At 42.8% G+C, this 23,000-nt stretch overlaps 1 protein-coding gene across 1 annotated transcript in view; it reads right to left on the bottom strand.

Annotated features, from left to right (window-relative positions):
• Nucleotides 1-23,000, bottom strand: part of AFF1 (ALF transcription elongation factor 1) — a 67,143-nt gene that overhangs the window by 21,294 nt on the left and 22,849 nt on the right. The window contains exons 3-7 of the mRNA XM_040063950.2: nucleotides 21,720-22,718; nucleotides 3,249-3,293; nucleotides 2,151-2,237; nucleotides 1,520-1,556; nucleotides 1,098-1,149 (exon numbers count right to left, since the gene is read on the bottom strand). Coding sequence (XP_039919884.1) covers nucleotides 1,098-1,149; nucleotides 1,520-1,556; nucleotides 2,151-2,237; nucleotides 3,249-3,293; nucleotides 21,720-22,718 — 1,220 coding nt within the window. The remainder of the gene's footprint in view (nucleotides 1-1,097; nucleotides 1,150-1,519; nucleotides 1,557-2,150; nucleotides 2,238-3,248; nucleotides 3,294-21,719; nucleotides 22,719-23,000) is intronic.

The following is a 23,000-nucleotide window of genomic DNA, read 5'->3' as shown; positions in this document are numbered from 1 at the left end:
TCAGCAAGACGCTATCCCATTCTCCCAGTGAGTGAGGGCTACTCTGCATGGTGCTGGAACAGCAGGAAAAGGGATGTTTAACAGAGCTTGAGTGAAAAATTCTACAATCTCAACCAAGATGGAGATACGCTTTTGCTCGTCCTTGTGACTAGCCCAGTTTTGTTTGGTTTCTAATGAAATGATTTGTGATAAGGAAAAGGCAAACAAGTGGAGTAAGCTTTGTGGTCTGTAGTTTGCAGCCTTCCATGGAAGAACATACCATGGAGTAACGAGATCTTTATGTATCATATGAACTGACAGACATTAAGATTTAATGGTTCAGCAAGTGCCTTGCACATGGACCCCTGAGCCTTCCAGACATGGAAAGATTTCTGTTACTCAGGGCTCAGAACCTAGCAATGCTGCATGTGGCCAAGTTAATCCTGAAAGATTAATGTCAGCACCCACAAAACTGCTTTCAAGCAACTTCTGTAATTAACCTAATTAACAGATAACCACTTTCACCTCTACGGACAGCGCTAAATTATTTTATCTACCAAATTTTTTTTTTCTTTAAAATTTCAGCCCTGTTTTTTTTTTTTTTTTACAGTGCTTATAGGTGTAACTTTACCACCCCTCCCAGGCTTCAAAACAATATCCAGGATCAATCAGATTCGGTTTGGATCCTTTGTAATTTGTGTCAGTTGGATGCATTATTGTAGGCTGAAGAGCACAAAATTATGATGGTAAATAGACAGATTAAAAGAACAAAATAATTTTAATCTGGTGCATTAATAGTTGGGGTTTTTCTGCAGTTTTGTTTTGGTTTTAACACAGTCATCATAATCATGACAAGGTTTAGTGGACTTGGCATTGTCAGGTTAAGAATTGGACTGGATGATCTCAAAGGTCTTTTCCAGCCTAAACTATTCTGCGATTCCATCATGAAACAATAATGTTTCTGTTGGTGAATATTCCCTGCATCGGAAGTTTTCAAAGAAAAATCAGACTGATAAAATCTTAATCTTCAGAAACATTGAGTAACCCAAGATTTAGCTCTTTTCAGGTTCTTTTCATTAAGTGCACAGTAGAGATGTGAACAGGGTCTGGTTACTTACGATGTTCTTGGCTGAGAACTTGGCAACATTTCTGAAGGTGTTCCATACTGCTCTGGAAATCAAAAATGAATAGGTTGGGTTTATTTGCCTCCTTTGTAGCCTATTTTACCCTATGGTCTCTGAGCACCAGATTAAACACATCACTTTTTTCTAGGACATAATTGTCATTCAGATTATTCGTCGTTCCAAATGGGGTTTCTTAATTAAATACTGTTTTTCCTCTGATGAACAGCTGCCTTAATGTCTAGGTAATGAATATACACAATCTCTTAAGCCATTTCTAAATTCATCACTGTTCAACAAAGCAGAGGAAACCACACCTCTTAATCAATGTAAACATTTGACATGTCATGTATAACACACAACCTACAAAGCTATCTGTCAATACACATATTGTGTGTTCCCTTTGGGTATCTACTTACTCTGATCCTTCGCTACAGATCCTTCAGGTTGCAATTCCTAGAAAAGAAGGACAAAGTGCAAATTGAGAATAAAATAAATGAGCTCTCTCATAACAGCAGCATATTGATGATTTGTTTTTCATGTGTTATTTTACTGTAATAAACATTTCAATTAGCTTGTCAAAGTGTCCAATAGTCTAAGCTGGCCCGATGCAGTTTAGAATGGACAGAAATGATAACGTGCTACTTTCACCAAAAATATTAGGGTTGTTAGCACATCAGGGGTATGTGCATTCTTGAAAAAATATTTTAAAAATTTTATAAGAGCTACCAGACAATTCTGTTTAACACAGTCTGCAAATATTTCTGTTGACAAAACGTTAAAATGTATTTTGTGCTTCAGCAGAGATACTTAAAATGTCTCAGAAAAGTAGTTGTATTTCAAGACCACAATTACAACAAATGCCTCACTTGCTGAAGCACTTTTTATTCATCCCCATTGTGCTTTAATTTATCTGACTCCTTCTGACGGCAATACCTCCTAACAGCCCATATTTATAGAAGGGGGACAAAATCAGACAGAAACACGTGCAAGAGCCAGAAAGCTCTCTTCTAGTTTATCGAAAGCCCTGGCAGAAAGAGGGTGTTTTACCTTTGTTGGGAATGGAAATTTGGAAGGCTCTGCTTTAGTAGGCGTATTAAGAGCTGTCAGGGGAGGTGGCCAAGAGCGGGTCATTTCCTGGAAAGAGATTGAGAGGAGCAGCTATCAGGATTTTGGCTGATTGGCACAGAGGTTCATTTGGATCTACCTCTTCATGCATTTGGGCATGTTTCCCCACGACTGCTGCAAAAATAGTGATAGGCATTACTAACAGGCAAGAAGACAGGATATGCCTGGTGAAACAGAAAAGGATGCCAGACTTCCAGGAGGAGTCCTTGTGCTGCAACCCCAGACAGCACAGGACAGCCAGTGGGCACCTGTGCACAGCCCCCCTCCAGCTAAAACACTGCCCCAAAAGAAGCTTCTGGAGTGCAGTTGAGGCATCAGGATTTTGCCTCGAGCAACAGCAAGGGAAGTGAATTGCAGAAGCCAAACTGTTCCACCAGGACTTCAGTATCTCAGAATAGCATTTGACATCAAGAAACCGTCTCCTCAAGATCAGCACCACTGGCTTGGGAATCTCAGGGCATTTTCACACTGTGCACAGGGAAGGGATAACACGGACTCAGCCACAGCCACTTGGAGCCTGTGCACTGCTCACAGAGTCAGTTCTGGCACAAGGTTACAGCATCACATGTGGCTTTGCTCTGCATGAGTGGACTGGAATTACAATGAGGGAGCAGCAGCAGTGCCATGCACAGGCAGGTGGGAGGGACACAGGTGTACTCCTGCTCAGGGCCACGCTGCTGGAGCTGGTGACGCGAGGCAGCATATCCAGAGCCTTTGGAGGAAGGACACATGGGAATGGCAACCCCATGACTTGATGTAGCTCTGGCTGTCTCAGATGACTCTTCAGTCTTGAATTGCACCAGGCTGTATTACACTTATGTACTGATAGAAAGACTGATTTTACAACTCCAGCTGTATTTGAGGCTGACTCTTATCTTTACTTCTCCTCAGCACACCCCAAAACCAGTGACAGCTACATCTGCTGAGAGAGCAGAAGCAGAGGTATTTTTTCCCCAACCATTGCCTTAAGGTATGCAAAATCTAAGCAAACACAGAGATCTATTATTCAAGAGTACCTACCCTCAAAATTTCTTCAATGGACTGCACATCAATGTGGTTGGTTTGCTGTAACAAGAAAGAGGGAAGCAGCATGAGTTTGTTTGGATTTTTTACCAACTGATGTGAGAAAGGCACACACTCAGTGAACATTTGCTTACCAACAGCTCAGTAAATTTCATGGAAGTCCATTAGTAATAAAATGCTAGTAAGGATTAAAATCCTTATTAGAGGGGCAGTTAATAATGCACTTCTAAAAGGCCTCTTGTTTTCAAGTCCTTGGCAGAAGTGACTGGAGATTCTGCCAGGACGCTCTGCCTGGAATGGGGTAAAACTACTCAAACAATGCCACCAATGACAAAAGGTATTTGCAAAGCTACTGGTAGTAAATGGAAAAGGGGGTATCACAGTGCTTCTGGTGCTGAATAAAGCTGAAGCCAGTCTACTCATCAATCCCAAAGTTAAACATCCTGTAGTGAGATGAAGATGTGGTAGACCTGGTAAAGTACCTGATAAAGGAACAAACATTCTACTGGTACTGCCAATAACTTATCTAAAGCTGCTGAGCTGACACAGCTGGCCTGAAGAGATCTGACAGGCAGTCACCTGATATTATAAAAGCCCAGTCCCGAATTTTAACGGCAGGGTCTCCTAACATACCTCTTCTCAGAGTATATGTGTGTTTCTACATACTGATGGGCCCCAGCTGTGGGAAACACCCCTTCCACAGATCAGCTTCTCATCTACTAACAAGGCATGTGTTTTAAAAGTATCTTTCATTTGCATGTCCTTTCCTCAGTGATATCATTAAAGGAGGCTGAAACAGAAAACAACCAAAGAGCTGAGTAGTTGTAACCAGCAAAATGCATGCCAGATCCGTTTCTTGTCTATAAATAAGAAATTCTATGGAAACGTCCAGTCATCAGAGTGATTGCTGACAGGGAAAAGCCAGGAAGACTTTATTCACATTCAAGGAAGAAGATAGTGAGTTACATCTTCCCCAGAAAAAAGTAGAGCAATGCAAGCAAACATTTCAATAAAGTCCAGAATTGTCATCCTATCACCCTTTCACAGGAAGTCCACTCATCTGCTTCCCACATGCTGCACTATTTACATTGGAAGGAGGAGTGCATTTACCTTGTAGCATCATTTGTCTGAGTCTACATAAAGCTCTCATTGAAGCAGTGCTCGTTTGACAAAGCCTGGAATTTCTTCAGAAAATCACATATGGAGAGCTGCTTCTGACCGTACTCACCCAAACAAACGAAAGCTGAGGCACGGCCAGATTAGTCACACGAATGAAAGCAAGGCCTGCAGATGTGTCCCACAGCAGGCAGGAGGAGGGGACAGAGAGGGCAAGCAGCAAGGAAATACCACATGGCAAGAGACTGGAATGCTTCACAACTCACGGTGCCAAAAACGGCACCCTTTTTCCTCTCAGAAGGCTTAACCTTGTAGCTCAACTTAATTTACTTCTTAATACAGTAAGTGGTGAACAGCAGACACATTCACTTGCATGTTCCTGTGCAAAATGCTTCAGAAACTCCTGAGATATCCCATGATAGCTCCACAGAAAAAAACTTCCCATGAAACTGGTAAGAAATGAAGATCCTGCCTGGACAAAGCATTTCAAAACTCCCTCTATAATGGATTGATTGCAACAAAACAAAATCTGTTTACTTCACTCATTTCAGAAACTTAAGTATTATGAGGTGATAGGTGATGACAAAAGTGGAATGCAACTGACCTGAGAACAAGAGAATATCTGTAACAGCCAGTCTGGACCTCTCTTATCCTTGCCAAACAGCCTACATCCCCCTTTCTGGAGTTCTTTCTGATGAGCCTGAAAAGACTTTGACATTGATACAGGTTCACATACGCAGAGTATTTATAGTTCAGTTGTCAGGAGGATTTATTGTAACCCCCAAGGGTTCAGTGACTGGTTCTTCACAGGTCCGGGGGCTCAGCAGGAACCACTTTCTTTCTCATGACACAAAATTTAAAGGAAAACAAACACGTGACACTGAACAAGCACCAACCACACAAGTCTGCGTCGGCAGCATAAGGACCTCTGGTTTTGTTGGGTTTTTTAGGACACCATTATTATGGTGAAATGATTGCTCTAGAGATTACAATCACAGCTTGCTTGGGACATGCACTGGGTCAAAACCACACCAAAACTGGTCGGAGTCAGCTGACTTCATGGGGGTTCTGCTCTCAGGTAGGACTGTGGCTGTCCCTGTGCCTCAAACCTGTGGGGCACACCCCCTTTCCCTCCATCCCAGCTCCAGTGACTGAGGACACTGCATCTTTTACAAAGCTATGAATCCAGTCCCTGAAGGAGCTGGGCTTTTCTGCAACCTGAGTATGTTCTTCCCTTTTTGGTTTTTTGGGTTTTTTGGTTTTTTTTTTTTTTTTCCTTCAAGTCACATCTTGGCTCTGTTTCAACTTGTTAAACCACTAAATCACCATTAAACCACAATTACCACCCAGCAGCAAGGGATGTCCTTGCCAGCTTTAAGAGAAGAATTCAGGGGAAAGGAGAAATATGATGCTGCTGCAGGAAGAGTTACAAAGCCATAAAGCCAAAGAAATCCCTGAAAGGAGCTCAGCTCTACTGAGGACTGTGGGTGTGGTAGATCAAATATTCCGCATTGCTGTCTATCCCTGCTAGCACTTTTACAGCCTTTCCTGGGAATGCTGTAACATGCTCCCCATAGACAACTCCAGTTAAGCCTGGTGCATATTTGCTGTCTGACACTGACATCTGTACCATCCCCAGCTTGGATTTCCTTATGCCACATCCACAGTCTTTCAGTTTGGGAATGACACAGGCACCTCCACACATTGCTTACTAAATGTTTTGATGGTCAAGGTCAAGCAGAATCATGGAACATCCTCAATTTTTGGCTTGCTGGGTTTGGTTTGCCTTTTTAGAGCCAATGTTCGCATCCAAACTGATGCCGTGCTTCAATAACAGCTAGTTCCTGCAGCAATAACAGTAATTTAACTACTAATAATGTTAATAAGAATACTGATTTAAAAGTAAAAAAAGGAAAACAGACACTGAAGTATTCATTGCTACTTTGATCATGAACTGAAAAGGACTTCAGGCCAAAATAATTTCAGGCATCTACACAAACATAAGAAGCCCTGGAAGCTACTTGAGGAATTAGTCTGTCTTTACTACAACAGGCATGCAGAAATGCACAGGTGCACATACCCACAAAAGAAGAGAGGCAGCTCTTAATTTAGAAAACAATCTAAAATCTGCACTCAATTCACACTGCATAGCAAGTGTGTGACGAAACTCTCAGAAATACATCCATGTCCTCTCCTCATGAGCAATTCCAAAACCCACGCACTTTCATGACCATAGAGCTCTGCTCACACCGCTTATACTGCTGTGTTAGGGAATAAATGAGGAAATCAGGATAATAAACCAAAAACCAAACCAAAACTAAACTGTCTAAGAAGCCACCAGGCACAAAAAAGAGATGCCCCACTGGCCGTGATAATATGTGGGCCACAGATACTACAAAGAATAAGCAGTGGTTGTTTTGAGGGAATTTTCTCGTAATGAAGATGGGGTTAGAGAGCTTCTAAGGTTATCTAATTTTAAAAAGATATTCCATTAAAAATTAAAAATTACAGCACACGTTTTCATCCCACTCTATGACACGTGCCAAGTGGAGCTGAAGGACCGTATGGCTCTCATGTGTGGAAGCAGGGGGCTGAAGCTTTCTCCCCGGTCTTTAAATAGCTTGCCTCGTCAGGAGGCTGTGGCAGAGTAGTTACAAGCAAGATGTCAAAAAAAATCGCCTCCCAGAGAGAGTTGGCCGTGCATTATTTGAGAAGCCACCATGTGACACCGCTGAGATGCTTGGCCTCAGACAAGGCCAGCGGCAGTGAGAGCACACAGAGCGTGCAGACGAGGACACGAGGTCTGGAAGCAGACATTAACTGGAACGGATACAGGCTGCCTCTCAGGCAAGCGTTAAGGCATCGCAGACCTTTCTGTTCCTTCTCATCTCAGTAATTTCCACTCTACTGCTTATCCCTGCTATTTGCAAGCCTCTGCTGTCACAGCCCACTTGGAGCTGCCCCTGACATCCCGTGCACAAACAAGCCCCTTGTTTTTCCATCTCCATCTTAAGTGAAACTGGTGCTGCAGGTACCTAGGCAGCGTGGGAGAGGAACAGCTACAGCATGAGTGCATTGCCTGGTATCTCCTCCTAATTAAAACTGAAATGTGTGTGTGTACAGCTCAAGTATGCCAGCTATTGCTCTTTGCCTGATCTCAGACTGAGTTATTAGCACCAACAAAACCCAAGCAAATGCGGCAGCAACAATGAGAAAAGCCAATTATGAGTTCCATGCCCTTCATTCTGCTGACAGGTTTTCTTTGTTTCCTAATGAGAACTTTGCCCCTGCAACTATCAGCAGAGAAGGTCCCAGCTCTCATGCTAAAAAACCCCAAACAAACAAAACAATCACATTTTCAGCTGCTTGCCATTTAATACTATGCTTCACTATACTTGAATATCTAGTGTCAAATTTATTTTTTTCATGTCAACTGCAGTCATTGCCACTTGAATGCAATGAAGATCACAAAACTGCATACTTCACTGCATGATGGCTTAGTTTGAAAACAACAGGCAGGCCAAAAATCATACTGAAAACTACCATCCTGTCCTCACTTCACCTGTCTGTGCTCAGCCAGGCAGAGCAGGAGGAGATCTTGCATGTTAGATTCCCTCTCCTCCTTGCACACAAGTCACGCTAGCAGTAGCAACCTAACTTACTCTCCAAAGCAACTTCCCACCTGTATTTTTGTGCAGTTAAAAATCCATCCTCCCTGTGCCATAGAGAGATGCAAGATGGACACACACAGAGCATGTTTTAAAAATGACCCAGCCAAGAGGAGAAAAGGCATATTTTAACCAAGCCTCTACTAATCCTGATGATGGATGCAATAATGTTCTACCATGTATTGAAAGAGGCTGCCAAAGCTAGAAGCTCAAACCGTATTGTTGATTGACACAAATACATAACCATGAAAATTCATAAAGGCTTTCACACACTATCTTGAGGAGCACCAGACACCAAGCAGATTCTCTGCCAAGGCTATTTAAATGTTCCATATCACAGAACATAAGTTCTACAATTATTTTCATTTTACAAATCTGTAGTGCCACTTATATTGTACCAAATATTTGCACAAATTGAAAATAATAATTTAAAAGCATTTATGAAGTGAGTATTTTAGATTTTGGGAAAAACACAAAGATAACCTGCCATGCAATTAATGTATGCTTTGCTACCAGCAAATTTTCTTTTCCCTAGAAAGCACACAAAGTCCATATACAATGCTGTATTTTCCCATGTGCACTAACCTACTCCATGGCCTTGTATTCCCTGAACTATGGATCAGGTATATTTTAATTGCTTGTAGCTAAATGGATTGGAAACAATAGAAAATTACTTGGTTTTGAAGCACACACTGGTGAAACTTAGAAACCACAACAGCTCTGTGGGGCATAAACCACACTTTCGTTTCCAGCCCAAAGGTTCCATCAGCACCCAACTCTTCTAACAAAACACAAATTTCACCACTCTGGCATCGACAGCCACTTGGGTGAACCTGGGAAAACATCGTTGTTGCAGCTGCTGCAATAAAAAAGACCCCTGCAAATCACTGGAGAAGAGACTACACAGGGGAAACAGGGATGGAAAGCAAACAAAATTGTGTCAAGTGAGAAAGATGCAGGCAGGTAGTCAACATAAGATTTTCTTCTGATCTCTTTCATGTTAAGAAATTATAAGTATTTGGGGGTTTGTTTGTTTCATTTTTAAAGTTCACACAAAAAGTATTACTGTTTTTAAAAGGAAAATGGAGGAGTATGAGTTAAAGCTTACAAGTGTAAGTCTTTGCACTGTTGCCTGTGAGCTTTGGATTAAGTCAATTAACAAATCAGGCTAAAGTGTGTGCAAACACTCCAAAGCAAACAGTATTTTAAGGATGAGACCATCCCTTCCTCGACTTCACACTCCTCTCATATGCAAGTGTGGGAATACTTACTTATATTTAGGTTTTCCTTGCTGCTATTTTTCTATTAAGCTCAAAAACATTACAGAAATATACAACAAAAAGGGACTTTCATTACTATCACGAAACCTTTATAAACATCATTTGTTTAAAATCTCAAATCATACGGAGCTCAGTATGTCCTTAATGACTATAAACTATGGCTACAGTTTTTAAAGGCCATTTTATTACAGGGAATATTGTCTAAGGTTTCATTACTACTGTAAAATAGCACAGAGGTACTATTTGGCAACAGAGTCCTTCTAACAGCAGCTTGAGCTGTTTCAGGAAATTCAGGAAGCTGCTGTCACAGAACAACAAATCCATGAGAAGGGAAGGTAATTTTCTCGGTGGGTTGCCCAAGGCTAGGATTAATTTTCACAGGAGGAATTACTGCAAGACACATCATTTTTTGGCACAGAAGAAGAAAGCTCACTCCATTTCAACAGAAACACGAAGACCACAAAAAAACCCCCAAACAAAACCACAACCAAAAACCAAACCAAAACAAACAACAACAACAAACATAAGGTAGAATGCAAAAGGACAAAAACACAAAGAAAACTGGAGGAGCTGAAATTTTATAAAAACCTTATATGGGATTCTCTTTGTGGAAAGCAGTAAGAAGTTAGCAGTGCAGCAGCTGTAAGAAAGACATGTTTGGGGATGTACTTGCTTGAGTTTGGTGCCAGCATCAGGTAGCCAGATGGCTGGGTTAAGCTATGGAGCATGAACAGAAACACATCCTGGGTCTCCCCTCTCACCAACCTAGTTCTTCAGCCTAATGGAGTGAGACTGGACTAATTCCAGCAAATCAAAGCAAAACTAAAGTAGATCTGCTTTACATTGCTTCCAGTGTTAAGTTTCGCTTCTGCAGTTCATGTAAAACAAAACCTATTTATGCTTTTTGTTGTATGCACACTAAGACAGTGCAGGGGAACCACAGAAATGTACAGAAGGGTTCTGTCTTATCCAGCCAAAGTCTTCAAAATTACACTATAAATGCATTTATTTTTCTCATTTGTGTTTATGCTGCTTGCTTGAAGTCACAAGACTTTATTGTAGACTACAAATACAACCTACAATTCTCAGAGTCCACAGGAGCCTTCTAAAATAATTTCTCTGGGTGTTATTTCAGGTCCTCTGTGGGCACCAGGATTTCACCACCAGTTCACCTGTAGCCAAGTTCCCTGTGGACAGTTGCACAAGCACACTTAACTCATTTGAGTACACTCCTCTCTTTTCCAAGGCAACACCAAAGTTATTGCACTAAAAAAAATGCCACACCACCTTCTCTTCTGCTTCTGCCCACACCTCAACTCAGCAGCCCAGCTCCATGTGAAGACAGCAGCTCCAGCCTGTCACCACCATCGTCGCAGGTTTGAAAACAAATCAAACCATTCCCATGAGCTTTCTTCAGCTGACATTGAATGATCCTGGCAATTTAAGCATTTTACATCAAAATACTCAGCAAACAATGGTTGCACTGTCCTGTTCCTGCATGGGTGCCTGCAGGAAATAAAACATTCTTTAAAGATTTTACACGCTTTTCTAACCCTGAGATGGATTATTTTGCTCAATCTAAAAATAAATACACGGGCCTCCTTGTGTTCAAACGGAGTAAGAAAAACAAATTGCTGTTTTGTCTTTCTTTGCCTGAAGTAGCCAAGGGGGTTGTGTCCTGGGGGAACAGACTGTTGATATGTTTTAATGAAGGATTCATTACAAAACCTGAGCTGCTGACAAAAATTTGTGCATCTCTTGTTAAACTCCATCTAGTAATAATAAAACTGAAATCCAAACCAAGTAAGCACTAAAGTTAAGTGCACCGTCACCTGTACACTGCCATGCAGACCAGGATTCCAGCCAAGGCTGGTTATCTCTCCAGTAAATGGCTCTGCATAAAGAACCTCCACACAAGAGCACTTTTCCACTGCAATGACCAGCAGCTCTCAAAAATCTAGTTCCAAACCCTTGATTCCACAGAACTTTCTAACCTACTGTCCCCTTAAAGTCTCTTCAGTAAATAATTTTTAATACTGCTTAATGTGAATCTGTAAGTATTGTGTCCATAAAAAGCTGAGGTTGTGTCCCCTTGTTCCTTGCAGAACAAACTGTCTTTTGATGCAAGAATTTGAGTGAGAGGAGCAAGCCAGTTTCAGGTATTTTCTCATTTCCAGAACCAGTTTGTTGCAATTTATGCTCATAGATATATTTTACAGTATTTTGAGTAGCCCGACTCTAGCCTACTCCAGAAAAAAGCTGGTCACTGCAGCTGAAACAACAAAAGATAAGAAAATAATAACTGTGCTTGTTAAGACCATCAAGGAAATTGGGGCTTTTGGTGGTGAGAGGCATCCTGTGGTTCTGGGGATCCCCTCAGATAATTAACTGCTGTTATCTCTCAGAAATGCTTTCTCTTTCCAAAGACCACTTTTCCCCTTGGAAAACAAGCCGAGTTAGATTTATGATGGCAGTGGTGGCACTTGGTGCACCCCCCGTTAATGACTCAGTAAACAAGACTTGGACACGCAGGCTCTCCCAGCTGCTTGAAAGCACCCTCGGCACCTCCCTGCATTACCAACGCTGCCCATAAAAGTTTGGGAAATAAAACAAATTGAAGAGGCAGGCTGGAGCCTGGAGCAACATCACCAGTCCCACACCAGCACAGCTCTGTGCTGGTGCTGCTGTTTGGACAGACCACACACCCTGGAGGGAACCTAAAAGGCATCAGTCCCCACAGCCCCCAGGACCAGTGCATCAAAGGAGAAGGCAAGTGGGAGGGACATGAATAAAGGGATGCTTGTTAGTACATCTAAGGATAGTATTCCCAAAGGAAAAAAAGAGAAGAAAACACATGTGTTGAAAGGGTAGGAATTGTATCTCTCTCCCTAAGAAAATGAAGTTCTTAACTCAGAAAGAGCCTACATGCTATTTTTAAATCTTAATGGAAATGGAAGAAATATCTCTAAATGCTTCCAAACCAAGGAACTTAACCTATGGGGAAAAAAATAGCAGGATATCCTTTTGCTTGCAAATGCAGTATCACTATTGTTTTATGCCTGAACTAAATGCAAAAAAAAAAAAAAAAAAAAAAAAAAAAAAAAAAAAAAAAAAAAAAAAAAAAAATCTAGATTTTATGTTTTGTGGCTGGAACAGCAAGGTGCCTTATTATTATCACCATTATCATGTCTACACAGATGGAAGTTATCCTCCTCAAGACAAATATTGGACAAGTCTCTTGGAAGCTCCCTATCTTGCTAAAGACGATGGGAAACTGGAGCAAGTCCTGTCCACCAGTTACTTGGTCACTCTTCAATTTTGTACGCTAAGCAGTGACCAGGTTACTGAAAGTAGCCTAACTTATACTTTCAGCTGTAAAAGCAGTGTCCGAGGTTGACACGGTCTGCTCCCTGGAGATGTTTGTTATTACTCAGCTGAGCACACACAGACACTTTCATCCTCTCCTCAGCAAACAGCTTCGTGCACTCAGCAAAGAGCTCACAGCACCCTGAGCTTGTTTGTCAGGGGGGAACAGAGGCCAGGGCTGGACAGAGCCTTCTAGAACCTTCTTTGCTTATGCTGTGCCTAGAACCAGTCCACAACATTTGAAATATGTATATAGAAGACATTTGTCTTTGTCATGACTCAAAATGTAAGGTTCTTAAAAGACATTTTTATCATTCCCTAAACTCTGCATTAAAGACTCCAGACAATATTCCCTAGAATTTCTTTATGGCCACGCTTACACACTGCAGAGCTGTCACATGCAATTTTTATCCGCAGCCAAGCAAAGCAGGAGGTGCTGAGCTAACATACCTGGCTGGCATTTGAGGAGTGATCCTTGTCAGTCAGGTGTAATTGGCAGGCTACAGGCCATGAGCCTCCCAGGCTCAAAAAGCTATCAGAAAACAAAGCAATGCCGAGAGGATAGGAGAGGGTCAGTTCACTGTTTCTTTCCTCGTCTGTATAATTTGGAAGGAAGAAATGGCTTTTTTGATCATTTAACATACTGTCTGAACAGCTTGTAATTGAAATCCACACAAGGAGAGATGACCACAAGAAGCACCAAGGCACCAACCAACCTCTGCTTAAGTAAAAGCTTTCTCCATCTTTTCCTGATGCACCCTAGGGGCAGCAAACTAGGCAAGACTACAGACAATTCCAGATTTTCTGTATCACTGTTTCCCTGCCTATAATTCCCTTCATACATAATTGCTCAAATGATGCCGATGTTTGTGCAAAAAGTTCCCAAGAACCAATGGCAAAATACTCAAATCATTTAAAATGCTTCAGGGATTTGAGCAGGCAGGTTCATAATTTGTAGCCATGATGGATCGGGCTCAACACCTTTGTGTACTGTGACTTTTATGTCCTCTCAAGCAACTGTGTCTACACATTGTGATAGTTTCACACGCAATCCTTAGACTCCTGAAAGCTGGACAAGCATTTCCCTACATGTGCCCTACAGAAGGCTCCGAGGAAATGTCTAAGGAAATGTCTAAGGGAAGGGTAGGATATACACAAGGGGCTATAGCTACCACAGCAAACAGAAAAATAAATACCACGCTGCTTCTCCTCTTGCTTTCATTATGGATAAATGTGCAATGTTATTGTGGTAACATCAGTACTGCATTGGCAAAGAGGGGCAGGAATGGAGCTGACCTGCACCAAGGAGGCAAGGGATGTCCTCTGCACCGGTAAAGCACAGATGGCATTCCTTCAGCACACCCAGGCAAGGATTAATACAGCAAAACTGCAAAGAGACAAGCAGTGTGACAGCCCAGGAGCACCTGCAGTAAAATGCCTGCTTCAAGTGAAAACATTCAGGCTGAATATACCACACCTTTCACCTTTAGAGAACAGATGGTGTCCAGCCAAGTCTGAACCACAACTTGGTCTGAACAGCAGTGAGCTGACAGCCTGATAAAAGAAACCAAAGTATTCCTTGTATGAGGAGGAATAGATTGGTAGGATCTGAATCTTACACAGCTTTGTCTCCTGTTACATGAATTCACCCTACATCTTCCCAAACCTTTTAGCATTCTCCATAAGCCACTGCTATTCAAAACACAACACGCATAAGTCATGTTTAAAAAAACTAATGTTCTTAAACCAACTTAAAAAAATATAAGCTTTAGAAGAAATAGATACTACAATGTTAATAAGAAATCATTCCACACACTGTTTATTTTACAACAAACTTGTAAAATATTCAGTCACTCTGCCCGTGTGCTCATTCTACAGACACAGAAACATACTTGTAAACACACACAGCAGTTAACCTTAAAAATCATGGGGAAGTGCTCACTCACTTCTCCCCTTGGGGGTGCTTTCAATTCAATAGTGTATTAAAACAAATACTTGAATTCAAGACAAATTCTCTTAAAATTATCCTACTACAGAAACTGAATCCTGTCATCTCGCAAGAAAAGGGAAAAAAAAAATATTGCTATGTTGTTGCTATTCTTTCTAACTTCAAGCAGTGAAAAAGATCTGAAAACTTTAAGAAGGTTTTTTGGAGTTTTTTTTTTAATGCTCAATTTTTTCTTTTGACTTAGTGAAGCTGAGTAAGCAAGCCAAGATAACATTTCTGACTGTGGCATAACCTAAGTGACATGGTAATCTCTTGAATAGCAAAAGTTACTATCTGTCTTCAAAGGAAAGTGCACATTTGAACAAATCACCAAACTGGAGTTTCTGTAAGTAATGAGACTTCAGGTCAAGTCTCATAACTGGTTAAAAATTAGTCCACAAGCCAAGTACTATTGAGCTCTATTTCCTTCGCAGCCAAAGCAAACATCACCCTTGTTCCTTCCTCCTTTGATTCCAAAAAATCTCCATCTGAAGAATAGGCAGAAAGGCCAAAGTGCTTGAATTCAGTATCCTGGAAAAGAGGGACTCAGAAAAGGCCATAGTGTCTTTTATTAGATGCAGGCAGCTGTGGGGAAGGGAGGGGACAGAGGACATTTTCCAGCATCCAGCCCTTGTTGGGTCTGAAACAAGCACAAAGTGATGCCAGCTGCAGTTTGTCTCCCTGTGGCTGGGTGCATGCAGAGGAAGCTGGGCTGATGGCAGAGCCTCTCTGGGAATGCACCCGGACGTCTTGCTTGGAGCACAATGGACTGCCAAGGTCACATCTCCCACTGTTTGCTACCCCGGATTGCATGCAAAAAGAGCATCTCCATATCTAACAACATGTATGAACCATTTGACCAATGCAACAAATTGGCAAGAAAATGTAACGCTGCTAAAGCAGTTTGGAGGAGAAATTGGCGTGTCAAAAAGCAGGAGATCAAAAAGTTAGGAGTATTAACTTTTCCAACAGGGAATTAAAATATTCTGCTGGCTTAAAGCAATAAAGCACTATTTTATTGTCTAAGTAATAAATGCTCATCACTGTGAAGATAAAAACTGGCATCTAAAGCTTGGATGGGAGAAGGATGTCGAAGATAATTCAGACAGCGACATTGTTAGACATCAGAGAAAATGAAAAAGATGAGACCTGAAACTTCAAAGCACAGAAAAATGACACAAGGAAACAAATAAGAGAGGAATAACTCATATGAAAAGAGACTACACTGAGCAGTGTGCTGGGGCAGGACCACCATTACTTGCTGACTTCATTTCAAAAATTACCATATTGCTGTAGTCAAGCTTTGGTGAGCTCTGGCAATCTCATGCCCTCCCCAGGACCATCAGGAAGCCCTTCTCCATGCAGGACGGTACCAGCTCATACAAACAGCAGGGGAACTCTTCTCCCCTTGATGCTGGTGCTCACTGAAAACCAGAGAGCTGACCAATACCTCAGTGAGGCACCTTCCTGCTGCAGCACCCACATGGGGCAAGAGCACTGCGATCAGTGCCCAAGAAGCAAAAGCAGTACCACCAGACTTGTCATAACCCACACCACTGTGCTGATCCATATTCCTATGGAGCATCCTTAAGCTGCAAAATGCCACTTCCAATGAGGCTTACTGCTAGCCAGTAAAAAAAAAAAATCCTATGAAGTAAGAAATACAACACAAAGCACATGCTAAACATAGCCCTGCTCTCAAACAAAGCAAAGAATGTGATCAAAGTCCAGGAGGTGCTCAAAGTAGCGTTAGGAGAGTTTAAATGTGATGACACACGTAGAAAGACAAATCTTGTGTTTCATTCCTGAAAACATATCTCTTGAGCAAGACACCAGGAGCGTATGGCCAAAATAATTCAGAGGCTTGAAACAGGCAGATTCACTCTCTGAGGAAACATCTCCAGTGGCATTTGGGACCACCAAAGCAAAGACCTCCAGGCTGGCACTTTCCTATGAAGTACTGCTTGGCCAGGGAGGAGCACAACCACACAGAGGTGTTTTAAGACTTTCCTCATTTATAAGCTTTTTCATCCTTCAATAACTAGAGAAGTTAACTCCATTTACATGAGGCAGCCTGCAATTATTACAAGACTCACTGAAAACACCCCCCTCTCCCTGCCAGCCCATCCTTCAGCGATCTGCTCCCGGTCAGATGTGAAAGGCAGACCCAGACAGGGCTTCCAGTGGACTGGGTGCCTGCCTGGGTCTCACCTCGTCCCGCTGAAGCCAGCTGCTGACCCCACCCACCCTGGCACCGGCCGTGTGCTGCGCTTACCTCCGTGAACATGTCTTACTGCCTTCCCACATGGCAGGGCAGATTTCCTGTTTTCATACATCGCCTTGTCAGTCCTAATCAGTGTCAATAGGTTATGGTGTCTTTTGTGCTGGCGGCGTCAGCCCTGACAGGAAAGAACTTTTAATCTCTTCCCTCACACCGAGCCATGAGAAGCTGCAGGCGCTCCCAGGCATAACTCCCTTGGCTCCTCTCCGAAAAATTCTCCCAAGCACTCGGTTGCTTAGCAATGTTTGCCTTCCCCCTGTACGGTTCAAATTGGCAACATCTGTCCCTTTGGCACTTTCCACTTGTGCAAGAAACGGTGCGGAGAGTTTCAGAAATCTACAGAGAGCTTGGTGGAGGATGATTCACGTGAGCCAGCAGAGCTGCTTTGGCATTTTATTGCTGGTTTAGTTTCCAGCCTGGATAGAAAGCGTGGCTTCTTCCTAAGGAGATGCACACGAGGGAAAATCCTCTTTTGCATCCGGTGGGACTCACCTATCAAATCAAATACAAGTAGCTTTTTCTGTTTACATAACTACACCCACATGCTCTGGCTTGGTTTAGCTGAAAAAAACCAAACAAAACACAGCACTGGCATATAATTCTTTCCTGTCAACTGGAACTGACTGTGACTTCTCCTAAGATATTGCATGCTCATCAAGTGAGAGAAAACAAGAGAAGCCAAAATGTGTTTATGCATTTAAAAATGCAAAAGCTGTGTGCAGTTCTGACCTCATAACCACTAGTCAAACCCCTAAACTTCCTGTGGTCCATGCAACCATCCCAAGGGGCAGTGATGAAGGTTATTGCCTCTGGATATACCTGCAACCCAGCCAATGAGGGGAACAAGAAATTAAAATAATGTAAGAGCATAAAAAGTACCAACTGCTTTCACTTCTGAGAGGCAAAAGGGAATATGAAGAAGACCCAAGTGAAATGATTTGTCTTTGGGCACTTGGTATTGCAATGAGCAGCAGAGAATCCTATGGTAAACCTTCCCCTGGCTGCAATTCATTTCTGCCCACACCACAATGCCCAAGGGTTGTGAGAAAGGCCTTGGATGGCACAGCTTTGGATATTTTACATGCAAGTTGTTAGGGATGCTTACCAAAAATGAGACAGCTCAGTTTCAGCTCTTAGGGTGAGGTTGAGGTTTACTTGTCTTGCCATTAAATCTTTTCTTACCCAAAACAGTCAGAAAAAAAATGACAGTTCTCATTCATGTTTGATCTGCCTCTTTAGCAGTCACACACCAGCAACAAGCCAAACTGACACAATGCCTGTTGGAAGCATGGAAACCCTTCTCTAATCACCTAAGGCACTTCTGGTTATAAAAAGGGCAGCAGAGGAGACACAGAAATGACACCTTGTTACTTGTCTTAGTGTAAAGCAAGGAAAATACAACAGTCAAAAAAAAAGGAGTACAAGGGGTGAGGGAAAAAAACCACAAAAACAAACAAATAAACAAAAAAAAAATCTCCCTTCTATTTACTAAATGAGAAAGACATAAAAGATTGGTAGAAAGATGACAACAGATTAATGTTAACTACTGTGTACTCATTACATAAGGTAAACAGTGCTACATACATCTTGAAAGATTTTCATTTTGAAAGGATGCAGGATTAAAACAATATATTTATTTCTACTTTACAGGGTTCACCTGTCTGACAACTCCTGCCGGTAGAGAAACACAAGTTCCATGAAGAGAAGTCCGGTGAAAAATTATCTGTCTACAACAGACTTTTTATATTTGCCATTGAAACATTTTCATAAGTATTTAGTAATTACTATTTACCATATAACAACCATGTTTTAATTGGCGACCATTGATAAGTGTTTACTGGGGAAAAGACAGCTCAATGACAGCTATTTGAACACCGAGGTCTTTGTGCTGCTTCAGGGACAATACAGTGTTACCAAAAGACTTAACACATCTGCTCTGCTTCATTGTTGCTTGTTGCTGTTCAGGGGTTCTAAACTGGCTGCTCCCCTGTTTGCTTCCCAGTTCACCGGCAGGAGAGTCCGATGAGGCCTCATTACACGAGGTAAAAGGAGTTATGCCCTAACACACCCAAAATTTTGGGGAAAACAAAGCCAAATCTTCAATGAGCATCAAGGGCCTTACATTCCTCCATACACTGTGCCCTTAATAATGCTTGAGGATTTATAAGCACTCCGCCTCAAAACAGCCTGACTGCTTCTTCCCCTGCTGTCAAGCTGATTCCCTTTCACACATCACAGTCTGTGTCAATGGAGGCAATACAAGGGTCTTTGTTGGTGCTGCAGCTCTCCTAAAGACATGGAGAGAGAATGGCTTTAAAAGCATCTTCGTTTAGGTGCTGGGGAAGAGGTAAAACCTGGCACATGAAGAGAAGGGATACATCCAAGTTTCTTCATGTGTGCTATATTTTTAATCCTTCTCACAACAAATTTGGAAAGATGCCTTAAAGGGACAGTGATGACATTTGAAAGTGAAGGCTTTGATTTGGGGAAGCGTGGAAAGAGCTGTTCCGAGTCTCTGAATGCAAAGTGAGTCACTGCACTGTTATCCGCTGTGGATTCATTCACTCTGCGGTGAAACCGTGTGCCTATTTGGCCTGGAAGGCTGAACTTTTCAGTGGTCCCATGAGCAGAAGCTGTCAATAATGAATTCACAGCTGCAGGTGAAACACGCCTTAGAAATTCAATTAACTAGAACACATGTTGAGGAAATGGCTCTTGTAAGTCACGTCGAGGGAGATCACAGGAAAAACTGTATTTGGCATGTGGCTGTTCAGTAAACTGGGGCCAAACAGTTCAGAAAAGAAGAGGTAAGAGCAGCAGAGTTTCTGCTAGTCTAGACCTATTCACTGTCAGGGTCACTGCAGGGCAGGAGCCTCTCCACAGCCCCAGTTTCACCAAGAACTATAGAGAGGGACGACCTTTCAGCCAGCCGACCCCCAGTCGGCCCCTCTTGTACAGAACATTGGCCAGGGGTGCCACCTCACTGCTTCTTCCTCTTCTCCCTCCAGGCTTCAGCCCCAGAGAGCTCTATTATCAAATAGATGTTCATCACTGAGAGCAAACAGAAGTAAGCAAATGTGACAATGTCAAGACTGAAAAAAAAGCAGAAATCAAAGTAGTGTATTTTTCACTAGAGCTTACAGAGCCATTATCCAAAATGCCTGTATTCCTATCTGCCTATGCATGGAAAACGATCAGGAGCCACAGCCTCTTCACAAAAAAATATCAGCTTTATCAGCTTCAAAATGGACTAAGCATATAATAAAAACCAGGGTCCTGGCTTGTGCAAAAACTTTATTATTATTATTGTTATTGTTGTTGCTATCATCATCTTCAATTCCCTTTTTACTGCTTTTATTGTTTTCTTACTTTGCCACAGATGAAACAGAAGGGGCATGAGCAATGCTACTCCTGCACTGGCAACTGTAGGACTTTTCTGGGCATTTGGACTCAGACTCACGTGCTCAACAGAAAGTGAGAAAAAATGTTTCATTCAGCAAAGAGCATCGTAGCTAATGCTGCCCTATCAAAATTCATATTAAACCACAGTTACATGAGATGAGAGAAGAAGTGTGGGAATGGGAAAAGAGATAAGACAATAATGCAGATGTGACAGTCAGATAATGTAGAAGGTGATGCCCTGCGCTGCTTCATTTCTCTCCCAGGAGTAAAATCTGGTTAAGCAAATAAGGTAATGTGGACCTCAGTGAACTTCCTGTTTTGAGGGGTGATGTACAATACCAAACCTACTTGGTAGCAAATAAAGTCTCTCAGCATGAAAGTATTTTCACAGCTTCTCAACAATGTCATTTTGACAGTTTCCTCTCATTTCCCACAAGATACTGCCTACAGCCATTTGCAGCTGATCCACACCCTTTTCCATGAAAAACAGACTGCACCCACACTCTTCCTTTTCATTACAAAGGTGGCAAAATACAACTTGAAACACTCTCCATAACTCTCCTTACACAGCTGCCTTAGGACCTTGGGATGGTACATCCCCTAGAGCATAACAATAACCTCAGGGCTGAAGGATGAGCACAGTAAATCTCCAAAATGTACCAGGGGACCAAGTGCCCTCGAGCTCACAGGAGGCCAGGAGCTGCATTTGCTGAACAACACATGTACAATGCTGCTGCTGCTACTCCTCTCCAGCTGTTTTACCAGCCAGGGCTTCTGCCTCCGCCCCACATGACAAATCAGAGAGGTGGCTTGGGTCAGCATAAACAGATGGAGTACAACAAGGAAACTTGTGGTATCAAGTCATACTTTCCTGTGAGTCTACAGTGAGATTTTACAGACTCGCAGAGGAGAATCCTGTGTTCACAGTCCCTTATCACAAAGCCCAGGTGACCACAGAATTGACTGCACTGCTGGCTGTCCCAGTATTCCGTGAGGATTTGGGGCCTCCACGCACCACCACTCAGAGTCCTGACACTCTGCATCAACATTTGATCTTCTCATCATATCATTTCCCCCTTTTCAACAAGCCTTAGAGGAAAACAAAAATTATGGGCCCAGAGGCAGGCTCAAACCATAAAACATTCTGCAGCCTCACTGAGAAACAAACAACAACAACAAAACCACAGGAAGTGTCACATTTTCACCATTCAAACAGGTATCTCACACCCCAGTCAACCTCAAAAGGCACCTTCCAAACAGGGTAACACACAGTTATCACTGGTTCTGGCAGTCACTGCTGTTTGATGGCAGGTTCTCCCACAGTCAAACTTATCCTGCTCCAACAGAGACCCCAAAAATTGCACTCACCTCTATGGACTCGGAAAGGGTTTCAAATTTGGATAGTTCTGCTTTGGCTTTTGCCTTCAAATCCGCGAGGTCTTCATCGGTTTCTTCCTTGGACTCAGAAGGGGTTTCCAACTTGGATAGTTCAGCTTTAACTTTTGCCTTCAAACCTGAGACATCTTCATTGGGTCCTTCGTGGTATTCCTCCAGGAGAGGTTTGAGCTCCAGGGATTCAAACGGTGCCTGATCTTGGCCATCCATGGGTCTGACATAGGCAGTTGGTTTCTGCTGCATTGCACTGGCTTTTGATGTCAAAGAAGGGGGAAAAGTCTGAGAGGAAGGTTGAGTGGTGCTGGTCAAGGTAACGGCTGGGCTGTCCCGACTTTCCTTCTCCTGTGATCCTGTCACTAAGTCCTGTAATGATTTGGTTTGACTGTAGGTTGACCCATGACTTTTGCTGCTGTTCTGTGACCTGGAATTGATCTGCTGGCTGGAATGTAGAGGTGACAGGGGTGCCACAGGAGAAGACAACAAACACGGCAGGAACGGGGAAAGCGCCAGAGGGGAGGCCTGCAGGCCATGAGCACGACCTTCCCCGCTCCCAGGCTTGTCATTGTGGCTGAGGGGAAAACCTGCCTGAGTGTCCCGGCCACCACGGCCGCGTTCCTGACCGTGGCTCCGAGCGCTGGGTAAGCCGCGGCTCTTACTGTGCAAACCTGAAGCTGGTTCTGTTCCTGACTGTGCCTTTTGGTAGTGACTGGAGTGGCTTGGAGGACGAGGGGGTACAACCATGGGTCCCACGGGTGGACGGCGGGTGAGCTGCTGGAATGAAGACGGCAATGTACGGATGGCCTTCTCAGGGAAGTACGGGCGATCGGGCTGTCCGGGGGAAAACAGAGGGGCAACACTCTTTGGAATCCCTATAAGATTTTGACAAGATTTGTTGCTCATGAACTCCTTGACCTCCTCATAATTGCCCAGCATGCTCTGAATTCGGCTTGACAACTCATCTTCTTTATTAGTCTGCAACAGAAAAACAAAGAGGTGAACGTTTCAAAAGCCCCCCAAGAGATCCAGCTCAGGAAGAGACATTCTTCAGGATCTTAATCACTGCACATCACCATGAGTGAAGTTAGGCAAGCTCATCTTGATCCTGCAGATCTCTCCAAAGCAGAGAGCACTGCTCAAGCCACTGTCAGCTATTCCAAGCCACGCTTGGCACCCTTGCATCCTCCAGGAGTGCAAACATCAGATTCATTTGTTATACCTCAGGCAGACACACAGCCAAACTGCTCCTGAGCACTC

Source organism: Hirundo rustica, chromosome 5 (genome assembly GCF_015227805.2).
Source record: "Hirundo rustica isolate bHirRus1 chromosome 5, bHirRus1.pri.v3, whole genome shotgun sequence".
NCBI classification, from domain to species: Eukaryota; Metazoa; Chordata; class Aves; order Passeriformes; family Hirundinidae; genus Hirundo; species Hirundo rustica.
Note: the sequence above shows the minus strand (reverse complement) of the source record. Positions and strands in the feature narration are given on the sequence as shown.